Source organism: Salvelinus alpinus, chromosome 32 (assembly GCF_045679555.1).
Source record: "Salvelinus alpinus chromosome 32, SLU_Salpinus.1, whole genome shotgun sequence".
Lineage (NCBI taxonomy): Eukaryota > Metazoa > Chordata > Actinopteri > Salmoniformes > Salmonidae > Salvelinus > Salvelinus alpinus.
Window position 1 is genome coordinate 4,423,890 of NC_092117.1, and position 24,459 is coordinate 4,448,348.

Genomic DNA, 24,459 nt, shown 5'->3' on the forward strand with positions numbered 1-24,459 from the left:
CGCTAGGCGGGGTCTGTCCTGCCAACTGCAGTCTAACCTAACGTGAACGTAGCATGCGTGACTGCAGACAGTTTAAAGACAAAACAAATCTAAATCCTTGATAGACAAGGGCCTTTACTAAATGAACGTATGATTGTTGTTACAATGTATCGTCTCTGTAAAGATATGTTGTTTACATTGACAGAGTGATAGTCAGGCGTCACAGTATTCGCATTATGCTTCCGATGCCTAGGATCGACGGGGACATTTTTGACTGTATCCAACGAGGGAACATTGATCAGTGTGCACATTTCATTCAACATGATCGATCTATCCTCAAAGAGAAAGGTACGTTTATAGGCCTGCCTATGCATTTTTGTAGTATGCATTAGCCAACAATTTACTGTGCACACATTTGGGGAATTAATGTTATTTTCGATTTTTTTTTAATCCAAAAGCCTACCATATTGCAGAAGAGCATTTGTGGAAACCAAGACTGTTCTCAGGACAGGCCTGGTAGCTAGATATTTTCGCGTCACGTCGGAGACAATTTCAACAAACCCAACCCTTTTCGTGCGCAGCCGGCTATACACGTATATGTATCCCCGTGGACCGGTTCGTACATAACATTGTCCATTCAGGCTGCAAAGGTGTCAATTTCCTCTTTAACTCGATTTAATGGCGAGAAGAAAACACCATGCTACAATGCTTGTCCCGGATCTCGCATACTGTGTTCTTTCAATCAGGTTGCAGCGGTCAGTTTTTTTTTCAACCCTGGGGTGTAATCATTAGTCCAAACAGTACCGTTTTGCTAAGTAAGGCCGAAACATTGTAAAAGACTCCAGCCACCCAAGCCATAGACTTTTCACTTTGGTACCGTCGGGCAAACGGTACCGGAGCATCAGCTCTCGGACCAACAAGCGCTGAGACAGCTTCTACCCACAAGCCATGCTGTGCTGTTGTCTTAGGTCTCTCTTTATGTCAATTTGTGGTGTCATTTGTCGTGATCTGTGTTTTGTCCTACATTTAAATGTTTAATCCCAGCCCACACCCCCTTCATTGTAAATAAGAATTTGTTCTTAATTGACTTGCCTAGTTAAAGGTTAAATAAAAACATATATAAAAAAAGAAGGCTGCTAAATTGTCAATTAATGGTACCCAAACTATCTGCACTGACTCTTGTACTGACCCTATGCACACTCATTAGACTATATAGTGTATTCGGAAAGTTTTCAGACCCCTTGACTTTTTCCACATTTTGTTATGTTACAGCCTTATTCTAAATGGATTACATTGTTTTTTCCCCCCCTCATCAATCGACACTATACCACATAATAACATTTAGAAACTTTACCAAAATAAATGAAAACATTTATTTTACATATAAATATTACATTTACATAAGTATTCAGACTCTTTACTCAGTACTTTGAAGCACCTTTGGCAGTGATTACAGCCTTGAGTCTTCTTGGGTATGATGCTACAAGCTTGGCACACTTGTATTTGGGAAGTTTCTCCCATTCTTCTCTGCAGATCCTCTCAAGCTCTGTCAGGTTGGATGTGTGGCGTCGCTGCACAACTATTTTCAGGTCTCTCCAGAGTTGTTGCCACCGCCATGCTTCACCATTGGGATGGTTGCAGGTTTCCTGCAGACGTGACGCTTGGTATTCAGGCCAATCTTGGTTTCGTCAGACGAGAATCTTGTTTCTCATGGTCTGAGTTCTTTAGGTGCCTTTTGGCAAACTCCAAGCGGGCTGTCGTGTGCCTTTTACTGACTTCCATTTGGCCACTCTACCATACAGGCCTGATTTGGTGGAGTGCTGCAGAGATGGTTGTCCTTCTGGAAGGTTCTCCCATCTCCACAGAAGAACTCTGGAGCTCTGTCAGAGTGACCATAGGGTTCTTGGTCACCTCCCTGACCAAGGCCCTTCTCCCCCGATTGCTCAGTTTGACCAGGTGGCTAGTTCTATGAAGAGTCTTGGTGTTTCCAAACTTCTTCCATTTTAAGAATGATAGAGGCCACTGTGTTCTTGGGGACCTTCAAAGCTGCAGAAATTATTTGGTACCCATCCCCAGATCTTTGCCTCGAAACAATCCTGGCTCGGAGCTCTAGGGACAATTCCCTCGACCCCGTGGCTTGGTTTTTGCTCTGACATGCACTGTCAACTGTGGGACTTTATGTAGACAGGTGTGTGCCTTTCCAAATCATGTCCATGGACTCAAGGATGATCAATGGAAACAGGATGCACCTGAGCTCAATTTAGAGTCTCATAGCAAAGTGTCTGAATACCTATTTAAATATGGTATCTGTTTTTATTTTTTAATAAATTAGCAAAAAATTCTAAACCTGTTTTCACTATCATTATGGGGTATTTTGTGTAGATTGATCAGGATTTTTTTTTTCAATAAATTTTAGAATAAGATAACTATGCACTGTATATACAGAGCATTCAGAAAGTATTTACACCCCTTGACTTTTTCCACATTTTGTTGTGTTACAAGGTCGGATTAAAATGGATTTTGTCAACGATCTATACAAAATAATGTAATGTGGAAGAAAAATTCAAACCTTTGTAGATAAGGTTTACAAACCTAAAAAAATAGATATACAGTATATACAGTGGGGAGAACAAGTATTTGATACACTGCCGATTTTGCAGGTTTTCCTACTTACAAAGCATGTAGAGGTCTGTAATTTTTATCATAGGTACACTTCAACTGTGAGAGACGGAATCTAAAACAAAAATCCAGAAAATCACATTGTATGATTTTTAAGTAATTAATTTGCATTTTATTGCATGACATAAGTATTTGATACATCAGAAAAGTAGAACTTAATATTTGGTACAGAAACCTTTGTTTGCAATTACAGAGATCATCTGTTTCCTGTAGTTCTTGACCAGGTTTGCACACACTGCAGCAGGGATTTTGGCCCACTCCTCCATACAGACCTTCTCCAGATCCTTCAGGTTTCGGGGCTGTCGCTGGGCAATACGGACTTTCAGCTCCCTCCAAAGATTTTCTATTGGGTTCAGGTCTGGAGACTGGCTAGGCCACTCCAGGACCTTGAGATGCTTCTTACGGAGCCACTCCTTAGTTGCCCTGGCTGTGTGTTTCGGGTCGTTGTCATGCTGGAAGACCCAGCCACGACCCATCTTCAATGCTCTTACTGAGGGAAGGAGGTTGTTGGCCAAGATCTCGCGATACATGGCCCCATCCAGCCTCCCCTCAATACGGTGCAGTCGTCCTGTCCCCTTTGCAGAAAAGCATCCCCAAAGAATGATGTTTCCACCTCCATGCTTCACGGTTGGGATGGTGTTCTTGGGGTTGTACTCATCCTTCTTCTTCCTCCAAACATGGCGAGTGGAGTTTAGACCAAAAAGCTCTATGTGTGTTTCATCAGACCACATGACCTTCTCCCATTCCTCCTCTGGATCATCCAGATGGTCATTGGCAAACTTCAGACGGGCCTGGACATGCGCTGGCTTGAGCAGGGGGACCTTGCGTGCACTGCAGGATTTTAATCCATGACGGCGTAGTGTGTTACTAATGGTTTTCTTTGAGACTGTGGTCCCAGCTCTCTTTAGGTCATTGACCAGGTCCTGCCGTGTAGTTCTGGGCTCATCCCTCACCTTCCTCATGATCATTGATGCCCCACGAGGTGAGATCTTGCATGGAACCCCAGACCGAGGGTGATTGACCGTCATCTTGAACTTCTTCCATTTTCTAATAATTGCGCCAACTGTTGTTGCCTTCTCACCAAGCTGCTTGCCTATTGTCCTGTAGCTCATCCCAGCCTTGTGCAGGTCTACAATTGTATCCCTGATGTCCTTACACAGCTCTCTGGTCTTGGCCATTGTGGAGAGGTTGGAGTCTGTTTGATTGAGTGTGTGGACAGGTGTCTTTTATACAGGTAACGAGTTCAAACAGGTGCAGTTAATACAGGTAATGAGTGGAGAACAGGAGGGCTTCTTAAAGAAAAACTAACAGGTCTGTGAGAGCCGGAATTCTTACTGGTTGGTAGGTGATCAAATACGTATGTCATGCAATAAAATGCAAATTAATTACTTAAAAATCATACAATGTGATTTTCTGGATTTTTGTTTTAGATTCCGTCTCTCACAGTTGAAGTGTACCTATGATAAAAATTACAGACCTCTACATGCTTTGTAAGTAGGAAAACCTGCAAAATCGGCAGTGTATCAAATACTTGTTCTCCCCACTGTATATACACTATATTTTGATTACCTAACTACTCAAGCCCTGAGGTAATACATGTTACAATTGCCTTTTGCAGTGATTAAAGCTGTGAGTATTTCTGGGTAAGTCTCTAAGAGCTTTGCACACCTGGATTGTACAATATTTGCACATTATTCTTTTAAAAACCCTTCAAGCTCTGTGAAGTTGGTTGCTGTTAATTGCTAGACAGCCATTTTCAAGTCTTGCAATATATTTTCAAGCCAATTTAAACTGAATCTTGGCAACTCAGGAACATTCAATGTTGTCTTGGTAAGCAACTCCAGTGTATATTTGGCCTTGCTTTTTAGATTATTGTCCAGCTGAAAGGTGAATTTCTCTCCTAGTGTCTGTTAGAAAGCATACTGAACCAGATTTTCCTCTAGGATTTTGCCTGTGCTTACCTCTATTCTGTTTATTTTTATCCCCAAAAACATTCTAGTCCTTGCCAACAACAAGCAAACCCATAACATGATGCAGCCACCACCATGCTTGAAAATACGAAGAATTGCACTCAGTGCAATTGGATTTGGATTTGACCAAAATATAACGCTTTGTATTCATTTCTTTGCCACATTTTTTGCAGTTACTTTTGTGCCATATTGCAAACAGGATACATGTTTTGGAATATATATCCTTCTTGTCACCCTGTCATTTAGGCTAGTATTGTGGAGTAACTACAGTGTTGTTTGTTCTAAGCTAACATATGGAATTGTTTTAAGAAGGTCATACCATGGATCATTTAGCTATTTGATTTCGAATTGTAGGACCCCTTTAGGCATCAAAAAAATATATTTAAAAAAAGATTTAAAATATACAATTTGACGTTTACAAAACAGGTGTAACCAATAAACACATAGGGAGGGGGAGAAAAGGATCAGTGGCAGCTAATAGGCCGGTGACGACGACCGCCGAACGCCACCCGAACGGGAAGGAGAGCCTGCCTCGGTCGAAGTCGTGACACTGACACTTTCAACCGCAGATGCGGAAGGGCGACATAGGCGGATGCGGTGGATTGAGACGCAGCCCATGCAAAAAAAGAAACGTCCCTTTTTCAGGACCCTGTCTTTCAAAGATAATTCATACAAATCCAAATAACTTCACAGATCTTCATTGTAAAGGGTTTAAACACTGTTCCCCATGCATGTTCAATGAACCATAAACAATTAATGAACATGCACGTGTGGAACGGTCGTTAAGACACTAACAGCTTACAGACGGTAAGCAATTCAAACTTAAGACACTAAAGAGGCCTTTCTACTGACTCTGAAAAACACCAAAAGAAAGATGGCCAGGGTCCCTGCTCATCTGCACAAACGTGCCTTAGGCATGATGCAAGGAGGCATGAGGACTGCAGATGTGGCCAGTGCAATAAATTGCCATGTCTGTACTGTGAGACGCCTAGACAGCACTACAGGGAGACAGGACGGACAGCTGATCATCCTCACAGTGCCAGACCATGTGTAACAACACCTGCACAGGATCGGTACATCCGAACATCACACCTTCCGGACAGGTACAGAATGGCAACAACTGCCCGAGTTATACCAGGAACGCACAATCCCTCCATCAGTGCTCAGACTGTCCGCAATAGGCTGAGAGAGGCTGGACTAAGGACTTGTAGGCCTGTTGTAAGGCAGGTCCTCACCAGACATCACCGGCAAATCTGGTGCAGTCCATGAGGAGGAGATGCACTGCAGTACTTAATTCAGCTGCTTGCCACACCAGATACTTACTGTTACTTTTGATTTTGACCCCCCCTTTGTTCAGGGACACAGTATTCCATTTCTGTTAGTCACATGTCTGTGGAACTTGTTCCGTTTATGTCTCAGTTGTTGAGTCTTATGTTCATACAAATACTTACACATGTTAAGTTTGCTGAAAATAAACGCAGTTGACAGTGAGGGGACGTTTCTTTTTTTGCTGAGTTTATACAGTTGAAGTCAGAAGTTTACATACACTTAGGTTGGAGTCATTAAAATTCGTTTTTCAACCACTCCCCAAATTTCTTGTTAACAAACTATAGTTTTGGTAAGCTGGTTAGGACATCTACTTTGTACATGACACAAGTAATTTTTCCAACAATTGTTTACAGACAGATTAGTTCACTTATAATTCACTGTATCACAATTCCAGTGGGTCAGATGTTTACATACACTAAGTTGACTTTAAACAGCTTGGAAAATTCCCGAAAATTATGTCATGGATTTAGAGCTTCTGATAGGCTAATTGACATCATTTGAGTCAATTGCAGGTGTACCTGTGGATGTATTTCAAGGCCCACGTTCAAACTCAGTGCCTCTTTGCTTGACATCATGGGAAAATCGAAATAAATCAGCCAAGACCTTGGGTCTCGACCCCGCCCTGTGCAACTGGGTCCTGGACTTTCTGATGGGCCGCCCCCAGGTGGTGAGGGTAGGATACAACATCTCCACCCCGCTGATCCTCAACACTTGGGCCCCACAAGGGTGCGTTCTCAACCCTCTCCTGTACTCCCTGTTCACCCATGACTGCGTGGCCATGCACGCCTCCAACTCAATCATCAAGTTTGCAGACGACAGTACAGTGGTAGGCTTGCTTACCAACAACGACGAGACGGCCTACAGGGACGAGGTGAGGGCCCTTGGAGTGCGGTGTCAGGAAAATAACCTCACACTCAACGTCAACAATACAAAGGAGACGATCGTGGACTTCAGGAAACAGCAGCGGGAGCATCTCCCCTATCCACATCAACGGGACAGTAGTGGAGAAGGTGGAAAGTTTTAAGTTCCTCGGCGTACACATCACGGACAAACTGAAATGGTCCACCCACACAGACAGCGTGGTGAAGAAGGCGCAACAACACTGCCCACAACCTTAAGGCTCTCCAGAGGGTAGTGAGGTCTGCACAACGCATCACCGGGGGCAAACAACCTGCCCTCCAGGACCCCTACACCACCCGATGTCACAGGAAGGCCAAAAAGATCATCAAGGACAACAACCACCCGAGCCACTGCCTGTTCACCCCGCTATCATCCAGAAGCGAGGTCAGTACAGGTGCATCAAAGCTGGGACCGAGAGACTGAAAAACAGCTTCTATCTCAAGGCCATCCGACTGTTAAACAGCCATCACTAACATTGAGTGGCTGCTGTCAACATACTGACTCAAATCTCGAGCCACTTTAAAAATTAAAAATTGGATGTAATAAATGTATCACTAGTCACTTTAAACAATGCCACTTTATATAATGTATACACACCCTACACTGCTCGTCTCATATGTATATACTGTACTCTATACCATCTACTGCATCTTGCCTATGCTGCACGGCCATCGCTCATCCATTTACTTATATGTACATATTCTTATTCATTACTTTACACTTGTGTGTGTATAAGGTAGTTGTTGTGAAATTGTTTGATTACTTGTTAGATATTACTGCACGGTCGGAACTAGAAGCACAAGCATTTCGCTACACTCGCATTAACATCTGCTAACCATGTGTATGTGATCAATAAAATTTGATTCGAAGTGGTAGGCCACACAAGCTCACAGAACGGAAGCGCAGAGTGCTGAAGCGCGTGTCCTCGGTTGCAACACTCACTACCGAGTTCCAAACTGCCTCTAGAAGCAATGTCAGCACAAGAACTGTTTGTCGGGAGCTTCATGAAATGGGTTTTCATGGCCGAGCAGCCGCAGACAAGCCTAAGATCACCATGCGCAATGCCAAGTGTCGGCTGGAGTGGCGTAAAGCTCGCTGCCATTGGACTCTGGAGCAGTGGAAAGACTCTGGAGCAGTGGAAACGCGTTCTGAGTGATGAATCACGCCTCAGCATCTGGCAGTCCGACGGACAAATCTGGGATTGGCGGATGCCAGGAACCCTCACCTGTCCCAATGCATAGTGCCAACTGTAAAGTTTGGTGGAGGAGGAATAATGGTCTTGGGCTGTTTTTCATTTTGAAACTATCAGACCAGGGGTGAAAATACAGACTGCTGCAACCTGATTGGCTTAACGCGCTACTTGGCTTAACGCGGTACGCGACATCCGGGACGAGCAATAGCCACTCTAGCGTGGTGGTGGAAAATGGTGTTTCATAAAGAGAATATGCATATATTTTTCATTTTCTCCCGCCTTCTTGAGTTGAGGAGGAAACCGACTTTGGGCGAACCATACTTTGGCCTATTCTAAGGGCACGTCCGGGTAGTGTGCCTAAATTATCATACCGTTATTCTAGGGAATTTGTTCTTAACTTCCGTAAGTAAATGCTGAATAATAAGCATGTCAGAGGTGATCATACTGAGATGATTGTTGTCAGAGCTTTTCCAGGAGCTTTTCCAGAAGCCTTTTTCACACAGCTATCGCTTTGCAACATCAAACATGCATGAGCAAATTGCTTTGATATATATATACATATATATATATATATAACATGTGTTATAACCAATCGTACCATCTTATTACTACTGGCCATATTCCGCTTAGTTTAAAACCATACAAAATTTAAGGTCCAGCGTTCCATCACAGTTCCAGAATGCATCACCACTCACTGTTCTTAGATGACTGCTGATGTCTCCTGTTGGGATTTTGTCATGTTGAGGGACCTTGTCTGTTTTATCAGCGATCTGAGATGAGTAGTTAGTCTATCCTTTCAGACATCTCCTGTGACAGTATGGCAGGAAGTCACAGCAGCTAAAAAGACAGTGGAATAGAGACAATAGTAGGCCTACTGCTCTTTAGGTGGTTAGGTTTTGAAGTGACTATCTGTAAGTAATCAAATAAATGTGATCATTTACAGTTATAGCACCCTAATCATCTTTGTGTGTCGGTCTGTATCTGCGTCTGTGTCTGTGTGTAGGTTGGGGTGGTTTCACCCCTCTCCACTTTGCGGCCTTCCAAGGTAACCGTTCGATAGTTAACCTGTTGCTAAGCAATGGAGCTGACCCCAACCTGACCTGCGATGCAGGAATGACGGCCTTCCACTTAGCCTGCAGGTCGGTAACACTACCTGTCTCCTACCACGTCAGTATCTGCAGATTTTAATGGATTGAATAGGTCCCCCTTTCCAGTCCTATTAGATCTATGGAAAGGGACTAGGGGAAGAGCATTGGGCCCCTGGAGCATCTAGAAATGCCCCGTCTCTCCTTCTTCTCCCTGAAATGTGTACTCGTACACTCCCCCTCATGGATGTAAAAGGAATGGACTGGTGTAAGACATATGGTGGAACCTCCCTCCAGCCTGTGCTTACATCAGTCCAATGCTTTGAAATCCTTGAGGGGGAGTGAACAAGTGCAAATCAAATTTTATTGGTCGCATACACATATGTAGCACATGTTATTGCGGGTGTAGCAAAAAGCTTGTGTACTAGCACTGGTAAAGAATTAATTGTACTATTAATAGTAATTATTATTGACGGTGATGTCTGTGTCTCTCCAGGCACGGTAATGTATATGTGATGCACCAGATTATGCAGCATGGAGCTGATCTACGCATGGTAGACCATCAGGGAAAAACCGCCCTACACCATGGAGTGTCTGGAGGCAACATGTAAGGACACACACACACACACACACACACACACACACACACACACACACACACACACACACACACACACACACACACACACACACACACACACACACACAGCTACATAATATTACACACACACGTAACTCAGCAAAAAAAGAAACGTCCTCACTGTCAACTGGGTTTATTTTCAGCAAACTTAACATGTGTAAGTATTTGTATGAACATAAGATTTTTTAGATTTTTTAAAATCTTTATTTAACTAGGCAAGTCAGTTAAGAACAAATTCTTATTTTCAATGACGGCCTAAGAACAGTGGGTTAACTGCCTTGTTCAGGGGAAGAACGACAGATTTTTACCTTGTCAGCTCGGGGATTCAATCTTGCAACCTTTCGGTTACATGTCCAACGCTCTAACCACTAGGCTACCTGCTGCCAACAACTGAGACATAAACTGAACAAGTTCCACAGACATGTGACTAACAGAAATGGAATACTGTGTCCCTGAACAAAGGACTGCACCAGATTTGCCAGTTCTTGCTGTGAGATGTTACTCCACTCTTCCACCAAGGCACCTGCAAGTTCCCGGACAATTCTGGGGGGAATGGCCCTAGCCCTCACCCTCCGATCCAACAGGTCCCAGACGTGCTCAATGGGATTGAGATCTGCGTATGTGCTAGCATGAGCTGCGCGAGCTTCCTTCTTTTGCGCAAGTGAAATTGAACATGTTTCATTATTTGAGACTAAATTGATTTTATTTATGAATTATATTAAGTTAAAATAAGTATTCATTGTTCATTCAGTATTGTTGTAATTGTCATTATTACAGATACATAAAAATTGTTTGATTAATCGGTATAGGCTTTTTTTGGTCCTCCAATAAATCGGTATCAGCGTTGAAAAATCATAAATCGGTTGACCTGTATGTAGGTATTCCATACAAAATCTGCCGTTTCCAGCCAGTCATTTAAAACATTAACAATGTCTACACTGTATTTCTGATCAATTTGATTTCAATGGACAATTTTTTTTGCTTTGCTTTCAAAAAAATTCTAAGTGACCCCAAACTTTTGAACGGTTGTATGTATGTATGTATGTATGTATGTATGTATGTATGTATGTATGTATGTATGTATGTATGTATGTATGTACAGTGGGGCAAAAAAGTATTTAGTCAGCCACCAATTGTGCAAGTTCTCCCACTTAAAAAGATGAGAGAGGCCTGTAATTTTCATCATAGGTACACTTCAACTATGACAGACAAAATGAGAGAAAAAAATCCAGAAAATCACATTGTAGGATTTTTAATGAATTTATTTGCAAATTATGGTGGAAAATAAGTATTTGGTCACCTACAAACAAGCAAGATTTCTGGCTCTCACAGACCTGTAACTTCTTCTTTAAGAGGCTTCTCTGTCCTCCACTCGTTACCTGTATTAATGGCACCTGTTTGAACTTGTTATCAGTATAAAAGACACCTGTCCACAACCTCAAGCAGTCACACTCCAAACTCCACTATGGCCAAGACCAAAGAGCTGTCAAAGGACACCAGAAACAAAATTGTAGACCTGCACCAGGCTGGGAAGAATGAATCTGCAATAGGTAAGCAGCTTGGTTTGAAGAAATCAACTGTGGGAGCAATTATTAGGAAATGGAAGACATACAAGACCACTGATAATTTCCCTCGGTCTGGGGCTCCACGCAAGATCTCACCCCGTGGGGTCAAAATGATCACAAGAACGGTGAGCAAAAATCCCAGAACCACACGGGGGGACCTAGTGAATGACCTGCAGAGAGCTGGGACCAAAGTAACAAAGCCTACCATCAGTAACACACTACGCCGCCAGGGACTCAAATCCTGCAGTGCCAGACGTGTCCCCCTGCTTAAGCCAGTACATGTCCAGGCCCGTCTGAAGTTTGCTAGAGAGCATTTGGGTGATCCAGAAGAAGATTGGGAGAATGTCATATGGTCAGATGAAACCAAAATATAACTTTTTGGTAAAAACTCACCTCGTCGTGTTTGGAGGACAAAGAATGCTGAGTTGCATCCAAAGAACACCATACCTACTGTGAAGCATGGGGGTGGAAACATCATGCTTTGGGGCTGTTTTTCTGCAAAGGGACCAGGACGACTGATCCGTGTAAAGGAAAGAATGAATGGGGCCATGTATCGTGAGATTTTGAGTGAAAACCTTTTTCCATCAGCAAGGGCATTGAAGATGAAACGTGGCTGGGTCTTTCAGCATGACAATGATCCCAAACACACCGCCCGGGCAACGATGGAGTGGCTTCGTAAGAAGCATTTCAAGGTCCTGGAGTGGCCTAGCCAGTCTCCAGATCTCAACCCCATAGAAAATCTTTGTTAGGGAGTTGAAAGTCCGTGTTGCCCAGCAACAGCCCCAAAACATCACTGCTCTAGAGGAGATCTGCATGGAGGAATGGGCCAAAATACCAGCAACAGTGTGTGAAAACCTTGTGAAGACTTGCAGAAAACGTTTGACCTCTGTCATTGCCAACAAAGGGTATATAACAAAGTATTGAGATAAACTTTTGTTATTGCCCAAATACTTATTTTCCACCATAATTTGCAAATAAATTCATTAAAAATCCTACAATGTGATTTTCTGGATTTTTTTTCTCTCATTTTGTCTGTCATAGTTGAAGTGTACCTATGATGAAAATTACAGGCCTCTCTCATCTTTTTAAGTGGGAGAACTTGCGCAATTGGTGGCTGACTAAATACTTTTTTGCCCCACTGTATATACAGTTGAAGTCGGAAGTTTACATACACTTAGGTTGGAGTCATTACAACTCGTTTTCAACAACTCCACAAATTTCTTGTTAACAAACTATAGTTTCAACAAGTCTGTTAGGACATCTACTGTGTGCATGACACGTAATTTTTCCAACAATTGTTTAGACTAATTATTTCACTTATAATTCACATTTACATTTGAAGGTAGGCCTTGAAATACATCCACAGGTACACCTCCAATTGACTCAAATTATGTCAACTAGCCTATCAGAAGCTTCTAAAGCCATGACATCATTTTCTGGAATTTTCCAAGCTTTTTAAAGGCACAGTCAACTTAGTGTATGTAAACTTCTGACCCACTGGAATTGTGATACAGTGAATTATAAGTGAAATAATCTGTCTGTAAACAATTGTTGGAATAATGACTTGTCATGCACACAGTAGATGTCCTAACAGACTTGAAACTATAGTTTGTTAACAAGAAATTTGTAGAGTGGTTGAAAAACGAGTTTTAATGACTCCAACATACAGTTGAGGTCGGAAGTTTACGTACACGTATGTAAACCCTTTGAAATGATCTGGATTTCTACATAAATTGGTCATGAAATTAGATCTGATCTTCATCTAAATCACAACAACAGACAAACACAGTCTGCTTAAAATAATAACACACAAATTATTGTATTTTTTTTGTCTATTGGAATACATAATTTAAACATTCACAGTGTAGGTTGGAAGAAGTATGTGAACCCCTACGCTAATAACTTCTCCAAAACCTAATTGGAGTCAGCTAATGTGGAGTCCAAACAATGAGACGAGATTGAAGATGTTGGTTAGAGCTACCCTGCTCTTTAAAAAAACACTCACAAAATTTGAGTTTGCTCTTCACAAGAAGCTTTGCCTGATGTGGACCATGCCTCAAACGAAAGAGATTAAGAAATGTTGACTTGCATAAAGCTGGAAAGGGTTACAAAAGTATCTCTAAAAGTTGATGTTCATCAGTCCACGGTAAGACAAATTGTCTATAAATGGAGAAAGTTCAGCACTGTTGAAACTCTCCCTAGGAGTGGCCGTCCTGCAAAGATGACTGCAAGACCACAGCGCAGAACGCTCAATGAGGTTAAGAAGAATCCTAGGAGTGTCAGCTAAAGACTTACAGAAATCTCTGGAACATGCTAACATCTCTGTATACGATACGTAAAACACTAAACAAGAATGGTGTTCATTGGAGGACACCACGGAAAAAGCCACTGCTGTCCAAAGAAAAACATTTCTGCACATCTGAAGTTAGCAAAAGAGCATCTGGATGTTCCACAGTGCTACTGGCAAAACATTATGTGGACAGATGGAACTAAGTTGAGTTGTTTGGAAGGAACACACAATACTATGTGTGGCGGGAAAAAAAGGCACAGCACACCACCATCAACCTCATCCCAACTGTAAAGTATGGTGGAGGAAGTATCATGGTTTGGGGATGCTTTGCTGCCTCAGGGCCTGGACAGCTTGCTATCATCGACGGAAAAATGTATTCCCAAGTTTATCAAGACATTTTGCAGGAGAATGTAAGGCTCTGTCCACCAATTGAAGCTCAACAGAAGTTGGGTGACGCAACAGGACAACAACCCAAAACACAGAAGTAATTCAACAACGGAATGGCTTCAACAGAGGAAAATACTCCTTCTGGAGTGGCCCAGTCAGAGTCTTGACCTCAACCCGATTGAGATGTTATGGCATGACCTCGAGAGCGGTTCACACCAGACATCCCAAGAATATTGCTGAACTGAAACAATTTTGTAAAGAGGAATGGTCCAAAATTCCTCCTGACTGTTGTGCAGGTCTGATCCGCAACTACAGAATGTTTGGTTGAGGTTATTGCTGCCAAAGGAGGGTCAACCAGTTAATAAGTCCAAGGGTTTACATACTTTTCCCACTCTGCACTGTGAATGTTTACACAGTGTTGTTCAATAAAGACATGAAAACTTATCATTGTTTGAGTTATTAGTTTAAGCAGACTGTGTTTGTCTATTGTTGTGACATTAGATGAAGATCCGATCAAACGTTACGACCAATTTATGCAGAGGTACAAGTCATTTCAAAGGGTTCACATACTTTTTCTTGCCACCGTGTACGTGTTGTGCATCAGTGACATACGATGTCAATACATGACATGTGTCATGCGCACACACACTACACACACTTACCCTGCGTCGTGTCTCCCAGTGTTGCGATGCAGTACCTGTGGGAGACGGGAATGTTCAGGTGGTGTGATGGAGACATGTACAATGTCACACCTCTACACCTGGCTGCTGATGCTGGCAACACCGAGGTGGTCCGCTACCTGCTCCGAAACAAGGTGAGGTGTACACACTGACTTGCTTGGAGAGTAAGTCTGATGATGACTTCCATGTTCCCCCTTCTATTGGGGAGTTTACCTTGCAGAGTTATGTGCGTCACAATAATATCTCCTTTCTCCTGAAGTGTGCACTCATTCACTACTTCCCACAAATGTAAAAGCGTTGGATTAGTGGAGGCATGGGAAAGTGGGAGTTCCGCCATATTTCCAGTCGGGTCTGTTCAAATCAGTGGAGGGAGGTGAACAAGTGCACAATCTCTGTAACATGCGCTGCTTGCTGAAAGAGCTGGAGCCCGATGAAGCACTCGACTGCAGTACCCTTCAACTTTTTAGGATTGCTGCCGCACTATTTAAAATAAGTTTTGTTTGTGTGTGTGTGTGTGTCAGAGGTGTATGGTGGAGACTGTGGATGAGGATGGGTTGACAGCGGTTCATGTGGCATCGGAGAGAGGCTGTACAGAGATGTGTTGGACACTGCTACAGAGATCAGGCTTCAGGATACTACACTTGAAGACCTACAGCGGACACACGCCTCTGGACCTCTGCAGGCAGGGAAGGACATTCAGGTGGGTCGCAATAGCTCTAACCTTTACCTGGGTATTAATTAGGCACAAAACGGAGGACAACAGACACAAACAGGGACTTGTGCAATAAGACACTTTTATTTTTTTCAGGTGCAAAAGTTTTTAAACATTTTCCATTGTGTGACAAATACCACCCAGGAATATATCACACTGTCAACCTCTTCTGACCCATTGCCATATCACCATCACTTTCTGTGTTGGGGTTGTATTTCCACAGACATCTGCAGCTGGCCAAACTACTGATCCGCTACATGAAGGAGCCACCCTTCAGCAAACCTGACGAGTCCCCACGTAAGTGCTACCTACGCCTTTAGTCTCTAATGAGGCTGTGATAAGTTTAACTGTAATGAACTTTGTGTGACATCGAATCATGTTCCTGTGTATAATTGTTTCTGTGTGTATCTGTGCATGCGTGGATCTTTGTTTGTGTGTGTGCGTGCAGTCCTGTACTACTGGACATTATTCTTCCCGTGTCTGATCGGAGGAGTGATTCTGATTATCGCAGCGATGTTGGGGGGCTACGGAGGGATAACGTGCGCCATCCTCTTCCCTTGGCTGGCCAGGAGTATATTCTCCCAGTTCCACCGCATGACCACCTACCAGAGGTACAGACTGTGTGTCTATGTGCGTGCTAACTGTGTGTTTGTGTATGTCTGCATTATACAGTATATTCATCCATTGTAATTGTTCTTTGTTCCATTAACTGTTGTGTTGCAGGTTGGCCAACCCCGTCTACCTAGGGACTATGATAGCTGGACTGTTCCACTCTCTAGTCTGTTTCTACTACAAAATACTGCCGCCTAATATCCTTTATCTTACAGTGATACTGTACTGCCTAATACATATATAAACATACAGTTGAGGTCAGAAGTTTACACACCTTAGCCAAATACATTTAAACTCAGTTTTTCACAATTGCTGACATTATACGTATAATATATATATTTATAATATATATGTGTGTATATATATATATATACACTGCTCAAAAAAATAAAGGGAACACTTAAACAACACAATGTAACTCCAAGTCAATCACACTTCTGTGAAATCAAACTGTCCACTTAGGAAGCAACACTGATTGACATTAAATTTCACATGCTGTTGTGCAAATGGAATAGACAAAAGGTGGAAATTATAGGCAATTAGCAAGACACCCCCAATAAAGGAGTGGTTCTGCAGGTGGTGACCACAGACCACTTCTCAGTTCGTGGAGGAGGCCGTAGGAGGAGGCCGTAGGAGGGCAACAACCCAGCAGCAGGACCGCTACCTCCGCCTTTGTGCAAGGAGGAGCACTGCCAGAGCCCTGCAAAATGACCTCCAGCAGGCCACAAATGTGCATGTGTCAGCATATGGTCTCACAAGGGGTCTGAGGATCTCATCTCGGTACCTAATGCCAGTCAGGCTACCTCTGGCGAGCACATGGAGGGCTGTGCGGCCCCACAAAGAAATGCCACCCTACACCATGACTGACCCACCGCCAAACCGGTCATGCTGGAGGATGTTGCAGGCAGCAGAACGTTCTCCACGGCATCTCCAGACTCTGTCACGTCTGTCACATGTGCTCATGTGCTCAGTGTGAACCTGCTTTCATCTGTGAAGAGCACAGGGCGCCAGTGGCAAATTTGCCAATCTTGGTGTTGTCTGGCAAATGCCAAACTTCCTGCACGGTGTTGGGCTGTAAGCACAACCCCCACCTGTGGATGTCGGGCCCTCATACCACCCTCATGGAGTCTGTTTCTGACCGTTTGAGCAGACACATGCACATTTGTGGCCTGCTGGAGGTCATTTTGCAGGGCTCTGGCAGTGCTCCTCCTTGCACAAAGGCGGAGGCAGCGGTCCTGCTGCTGGGTTGTTGCCCTCCTACGGCCTCCTCCACGTCTCCTGATGTACTGGCCTGTCTCCTGGTAGCGCCTCCATGCTCTGGACACTACGCTGACAGACACAGCAAACCTTCTTGCCACAGCTCGCATTGATGTGCCATCCTGGATGAGCCACTTGTGTGGGTTGTAGACTCCGTCTCATGCTACCACTAGAGTGAAAGCACCGCCAGCATTCAAAAGTGACCAAAACATCAGCCAGGAAGCATAGGAACTGAGAAGTGGTCTGTGGTCACCACCTGCAGAACCACTCCTTTATTGGGGGTGTCTTGCTAATTGCCTATAATTTCCATCTGTTGTCTATTCCATTTGCACAACAGCATGTGAAATTTATTGTCAATCAGTGTTGCTTCCTAAGTGGACAGTTTGATTTCACAGAAGTGTGATTGACTTGGAGTTACATTGTGTTGTTTAAGTGTTCCCTTTATTTTTTTGAGCAGTGTATATATATACATATACATATATATATATATATATATATATATATATACACACATATATACATATACACACATACATCAAAATATGTATATAAAAAAATGTGTAGCCTACATGTAGTATATTGTTGGTTGAGCCTTAACCCGCTGTGACGCTTGTGGGGAGATAGTGTTCTGGGTCATGTGTCGCTGGTCCAGTTCTCTATGGTTTTGGCCATGTTCTGGAAGATTCTAACCCAGGATCCTGGGGAGCTGGGACCGGGAGATGCAGATCCTCGCTACTCCTCCATAGCAGACCTGCTGGAGAAAAAACAGAATCCTCAGAGGTTCTGCATCTACTGTGAGGTGAGGAGAACCAATCCATCAATCAATCAATCTTTATTATGAGTTAAGAAAACACAGTGGTTCTTTATCTACTGTGAGAAGAGAAAAGGTTAAGTTAGTGATGTAGCTAAGGATTGAGTTGTGTCGAGAAATACGTTTATCCTGCCCTCCTTTTGTCATTGTATTATAGTGGTGATGAAATTTAATTGGGCAATGCATGTTAAATTTCCTTTTTCACCATCTTTTTTTCGTCCATCCTCCATATTCCCGAACAAAACTGTGCACATCCACAGAGAACTACATGCTCACCAAACGGCGCCTCGATCCAGTCAGCAGTTTTCTTTATCTAGATTACTCAACTTTTGCAAGTGTGTTGAGACAACAAAGGAATCTATGTACCCAGAACTTTCCTGCCCCAAAATTGTGTTGCAGCAGATTGCCTTGATTTAAAAGTTGACTCAACTTTAAAAAAAATATGTTTTACAGTGGGTGTTCATCAATAGCAGCAGATGGTAATAAGCTGCGTTTTCTGTCAATGCTTTGAATTCCCTGTATTTTTTGGAATTGCCAACACTGTTAACCCTAACCCACTTAAAACCAGGGGTTGGAACCAAAATTGTTTTTCAATCGTTTCGTTCTGAATAGAACCATCGGATGCAGTCCAAACACTTAAGACACACCCTCGTCCACTTACCCTCGCCTTGTGCCCTTGGGGGAATCCCCGTCGCCATCTTGGCAGGTGGTCCAAATGATTAGCCAAGCAAGGGACGTTTGTAACGTAAGCCCCTCAGCCCTCGTTTTTAGTCAGCTTTGTGAGTGTACAATTATGTTCACTCCTGGCCTGAAACTCCCCATAATTCCATTCGCAACGATTGTACATCCGCTAAGAAAAGTCTGCGAAACTTAAGAACAACATCAATGGAGAAGTCAACATGCAAGTATAAGTAAAAACTAATGCAAATAAGTTAGACATTTTGCTACTACGTAAAAAGTAAATGGTTTTGTTTGGTTATCTTTTGGAAATTGTAGAAATGAAAAATGTTCCTTCTTCAGAAGTTCCAGCTAGGCAGGCTAACGATAGTTAGCTAATTCATTTGCTAGCTATCATACAGTAGGCGTATATTAATAATGATATATTTAATATGTAGACATACAATCATAATTGACTGTAGTGCATATAAAGCACCCACAAGTTACCGGTGGCTGGAAACACAATCATCGCGGGATGAATGAGTGACGAATTTCCGGCCAAGGGTGGCCCATTTTAAAAATCATTCCTTCCTTCTTTTTCCTTCTTTTTTTTGAGAAAAATCAGTATACATACAAGAAGTATACAAACAGACAATGATAACATATGCTAGGGGGTACAACAAATGACAGATTATAGAAAGACCTTAAATGCATACATACTGATTGTTTTAACAGCTTTCTTATTAGAAGACTGTATAATGGTCTTAATGTACTGCTCGAATTCCTTATAGAAAACACAGAAGAGTGATTTTTGGGGTGAATTTACATTTATGAATATGAATTTTTCCATTAGCACAATTAGATTTAAGGTAAAATTGTTCTTCTTTATTATGGTTAAGGAAACCGAGCAGCATTCTCTCATAAAAAACAAAAGTCATCAAGAAGATTAACAATTATAAAACTGTGAATATCTTTCCATAATTGTTTTACATGTAGACAATGCCAAAATAAATGTGAAACTGTTTCTGGATGCTCAACACAAAAAGTACAATCAATGTTAATGTCTTTTTTGAGTTTCTTCAGGTAATGATTCGCAGGGTAATACTTATGGATCATTCTGAAAGAGACCTCTTTGACCTTGTTAACAAGCAAGTATGTGTGGTAATAACCAGACTTTTTCCAATAGATATTAGTGACCAATGTATTCCAGTAACTTGTGACATAAGGGATGGATACAATATCCCTTTGAAATAAAGCACGTATAGACCTATTGTTTTGACGGAGCAAGGAGAAACATTTTCCCTATTGAAGAGTCAACTGGATTAAGCGAGGGTAGGTCAAGAACGTGAGGTCTGGCTACACCTTTAAATAACATGAGAGTTCCAGATGGAATAGCATCAAAGACTATGGCAAACTCTCTAGGTGTTACAGGGATATTGTAACGAGTTAAAAATTCCTTATAATTGAGTAATAATCCTTCTGCATTAAAAAGTTGACTCACCAGAAGGATATGATTATTGAACCAGTTCTTAAAAAATAAATACTTGTTTCTATACAAAATGTCCTTATTGTTCCAAATGAAATACCTATGAGGGAAAAAAATTATGTTTATATATTAAAGACCACGCTAAGAATACTTGTCTATGAAAAGCAGATAATTTTGCAGGAATCTTATCAATGTTATAGTTACAAAGTAACATAAAATTGAGGCCACCAAAACGGGAGAACAAATAATGAGGGATGAAAATCCAAAATTGAAGTAGGATTCTTTAAAAAATGTTTAGCCCAATTTATCAGCATTTGATTTAGTGGATCATGAAATAATTTTGACAAAATGTATGCATTATGGTTTTAAGGAGGTAGCATTGAATTGGGTACAGTCATATCTAACTGACAGGAAACAGTCCACCTATATCAATGGTTCATTTTCTTCCCCTCGTGTTAAACTGTGGAATACCGCAGGGCAGCTGCCTTGGGCCACTTCTCTATTTAATATATACCAACGACCTTCCCTTAGCTGAAACTCAAGCTACTATATTTGCAGATGATACTACAATTTATGCAGCAAGACAATCGGTTCAACAGGTACAGCAAGCTTTACAAGGAGATTTGAAGAATATTAGGGAGTGGCTTTGCCAAAACAAACTTGTTTTAAACACCAAGAAAACCAAAATTATGTTGGTCTGTTCCACTAGGAAAAGGCCAAAACAGCATGGGATACAATTAAGTATGGGAGGAGTACAAATTGAAGAAGTGGCAGAAACCAAACTATTGGAAGTGCAGCTAGACAACTGCTTATCATGGTCGTCTCAAATAACTAATCTATGTAAAAAAAAAAATATTAAAACAGCATGCATAATCAGAAGGATAGCTAAATATTTACCCGGGCGAACCAGGCGACCCGGGCGCGAACCAGGGACCCTCTGCACACATCAACAACAGTCACCCACGAAGCATCGTTACCCATCGCTCCACAAAAGCCGCGGCCCTTGCAAGGGGAACCACTCAAAGCGAGTGACGTCACCGATTGAAACGCTATTAGCGCGCACCACCGCTAACTAGCTAGCCATTTCACATCGGTTACATATACATCATTTAAAACGGCCAAGTTCTATTCACAACGGTATTCAGTTGGTAAGAGACAGACATTCCGTAAATGCTAGAAATAGATTGTCTACCATCTATGCGTTGTCAATATATAAATGTAAACATTATTTTAAAACAATTGAAATATAATACATAGAAATGTTGTGGGACTATAGTAGAAGAATAATCAATATTTCTTTAGATTGAGTATTTATTGGGTCATTATGTTAGTATACTTTGTATGTTTGTAATAGTGTGTTATATGTGGAAATGTGTTTGTATTATAAATTGTATTTTAATGTTTAAGGACTCTTGGAAGATTAGTCCAAATGGGGACTAAAAGAGATCCAATCAAAATCTTTCAAAAACAGGGTTGTGTCATCTGCAAGTCATTCCTTCTTTCCTAGCCCTCCAAGTGTATACTCGTCATACGTTATGATAAGTCAACAGAAATGTCCACTTAATTTGAAGGCTGAGGGATTAAGTGTTTGGACCGTAAACCATAATTTTTTGGATTCCGTTCCGACCAGAAAAATAAAGTTCTGAATCAGTTCTAACTAAAACATAGTAGCGGTTTATATCGTTCATTTATGTTCCTTTTTAAACCTCAAAACAATATTTTTGTACATTTAGCTAGACATTAAATTACTTTACCAATGGATAGAACAGCTTGCTATGTAGCTACATGCGTTGGACAAACAAGTGTAGTGTAGGGTGTGCAAGATGCAACTGAAATTTCGCAGAGAGCGTTAGGCATCTTGTTGTTATGACATACATTATCTGAATAAGGCCCATAGAATTATACATACGGAGGAGTGGCTTCTATGAAGGAACTTTTGAATGTCTTTGAACTTCAGAGAGTTGGTTTAACTAACGTTGGACTAGAGTATGCCCTTGATTAGTTACATTACATTACACATAATGCAGCCTAAAGTTTGAGAGCTAGACCGGAGCTAGCTAGCAAACAAACGTGTGTGTGTGCAGTGCGCACCAGAATTAAAATAACACGTCTTACCTTTCTGTAGTTAATACATCCAATGTGAAAAGTGATAACTATGGTATCTGTAACTAGCATTGAAAAGTAAATCCATTCTAATAAAAAAGATCTCCCTAATTTCTGAATCATGCTTGTTACGTCATTAGCTACCGAGGGAGGGGAGAGGCAGATAGCCTACACACTGGCAATGATTTTCAGCTGGCAGGCAGACACTGGAATACATTTGAGTGACAGTGAGGGCTTTGCATAGGCACTTTGTTGCGTTTTTTGTGGGACTGAAAAAAAAATGCCCAGAACGTTATTAACCGGTTAGTATAGATCACTTTCGTTCTGGTTCTGTTCCTCAAATTTCGTTATTTTACGGTTTTCAGTTATTTTCCCTGAACCGGTTCCAACCCCTGCTTAAAACAGTTTTTGTATTTATGATATGATTTATAGAAGTGCATAGATGCAGTAAACAAGTCAATCGAACTCGAACATAACAATGGAATTGCCATGGAAACGCGTGGGGGAAAGAACCAGTCTCCTCATTGCCCTCCAGCAAAATTAGCCTACAGTTAGGCGTATTTCACACTATGTTGAGGCACAAATTGGAGTATAATGCTTGTATGGATGTCAACCCCAACACATGTTCATATCATTACCAATCAACTGCATTCGTTAAAAAACGACTGACTACCACCATCGATTTATACGAACGGGAATTGGCATTTAATAGTCACTTCTTCTAAATCTGAAAAGGGACAACTTCTACATTTTAATGCACGAAAACAGACAAACATATCCAAATGTAACTTAACCACATTGTGGGCCTGTTTAAAATACATAAATCATGACGGATTTGACATATCCACTTTGGTGCACATTTAGCAAATTTGATCTAACAATCTGGTCCGCATCTATCCCTTGTCAAGTTAACCACTCAAACAGAAAGTGTTTCTCACTGCTATTCCCTCTCTTCTCTAGTTGTTCCAGCCGGACCATACTAAACACTGTAAATTGTGTGATGTGTGTGTGAGGGATTACGACCACCACTGCCTGTTCCTGAACCGCTGCGTTGGTAGGGGAAACCATCGACTCTTCATCATCTTCGTCCTCTCCATGGCCGCAGCACACCTCCTTTTCGTGGCTGCGGCCATTTACCACCTGTATGTGGTGGTGGTGTCCCTTGAGGACCAGTCGTTGGTTAGGGCAGTAGCTGCACAGTTCTGGGTGGTCACATTGACAATAATGAACGCTCTGACAATCTTTTGGGAGGCTTGGCTGTTGACAGAACAGTTTGATGCAATCGCCATGGGGACTACGACCTACTTCAAACCTACCTGCGAGACTCGGCAACGGTCACTAGGACACCGCTGGACAACAGTTCTTACCTTCCTATTGGAGGGGAGGAGACGGTTAGATTATGGACAGACGGGGGACAATATCTCCATAGACATTTAGACAATATGGACTCTAAAACCTGTGGTGTAATGAAGAACAATGTATATATGAATGTTATATTCCATTCTTGAAACCGACTGGATCATCTGTGAGACTGTTAGCATGGTGAGCTAAAGCCTAGGCATTACCTTGGGAAGCTAATACCGCTATTAAACATATAAACAAGTGGTGTGTAGACCAGAATTAGTTTTAATAGATCTTAACATTAGATATTCCTTATTGTCTTTGGGAGTGTGGTCGTCAACATATATGTTAAACTTTATACTTGAACATAGGTATTGAAAAATTCTACTTTTAATATATAGACTACAGTAGACTGAATGCGGAAATCTTGCCAGCTAACAAATCAACATGTCACACTCCTCACATAACGCACTGACGTAACATTATGTCCTGGTAAGCATTTCCTATGTATACTGTACATGTAGAGCTAGTTTTATGTGATGCTCTGAGCTATTTTAAAGCTGACGGTACTTCTACAACAATGTAGCTAGTTTATGAACAACTGAGTGTGCGCTGTCCTGTGAAGGATCCCACTATTTTACTACAGTACATCCCGTGGAGTTAGCTTTCTGTTTTACATTTTAATGCATTGGTGTATTTAAAACAGTGTTTCATTGGAGATAACTGGTCACTTGAAACGTGACCGGTTTCTTTTTAATTAAATAAAAGTAATATGATGAAATGA

At 41.8% G+C, this 24,459-nt stretch overlaps 1 protein-coding gene across 3 annotated transcripts; it reads left to right on the plus strand.

The window, feature by feature from the left end:
* LOC139562245 (putative ZDHHC-type palmitoyltransferase 6) lies at positions 1 to 24,459 on the plus strand. 3 transcript variants are annotated; one of them, XM_071379753.1, is made up of 10 exons: positions 1 to 327; positions 9,053 to 9,188; positions 9,631 to 9,741; positions 14,698 to 14,830; positions 15,218 to 15,396; positions 15,632 to 15,705; positions 15,920 to 16,019; positions 16,132 to 16,217; positions 17,886 to 18,076; positions 23,295 to 24,459. In XM_071379753.1, the coding sequence occupies exons 1-10, from the start codon at positions 216 to 218 to the stop codon at positions 23,769 to 23,771; spliced, it is 1,599 nt and encodes a 532-aa protein (XP_071235854.1). In that variant the 5' UTR covers positions 1 to 215; the 3' UTR covers positions 23,772 to 24,459. The 3 variants fall into 3 exon arrangements, with proteins under 3 accessions (XP_071235854.1, XP_071235853.1, XP_071235855.1); XM_071379752.1 differs by having other exon boundaries at positions 2 to 327; positions 15,857 to 16,019; XM_071379754.1 differs by lacking the exon at positions 9,053 to 9,188 and having other exon boundaries at positions 2 to 327; positions 15,857 to 16,019.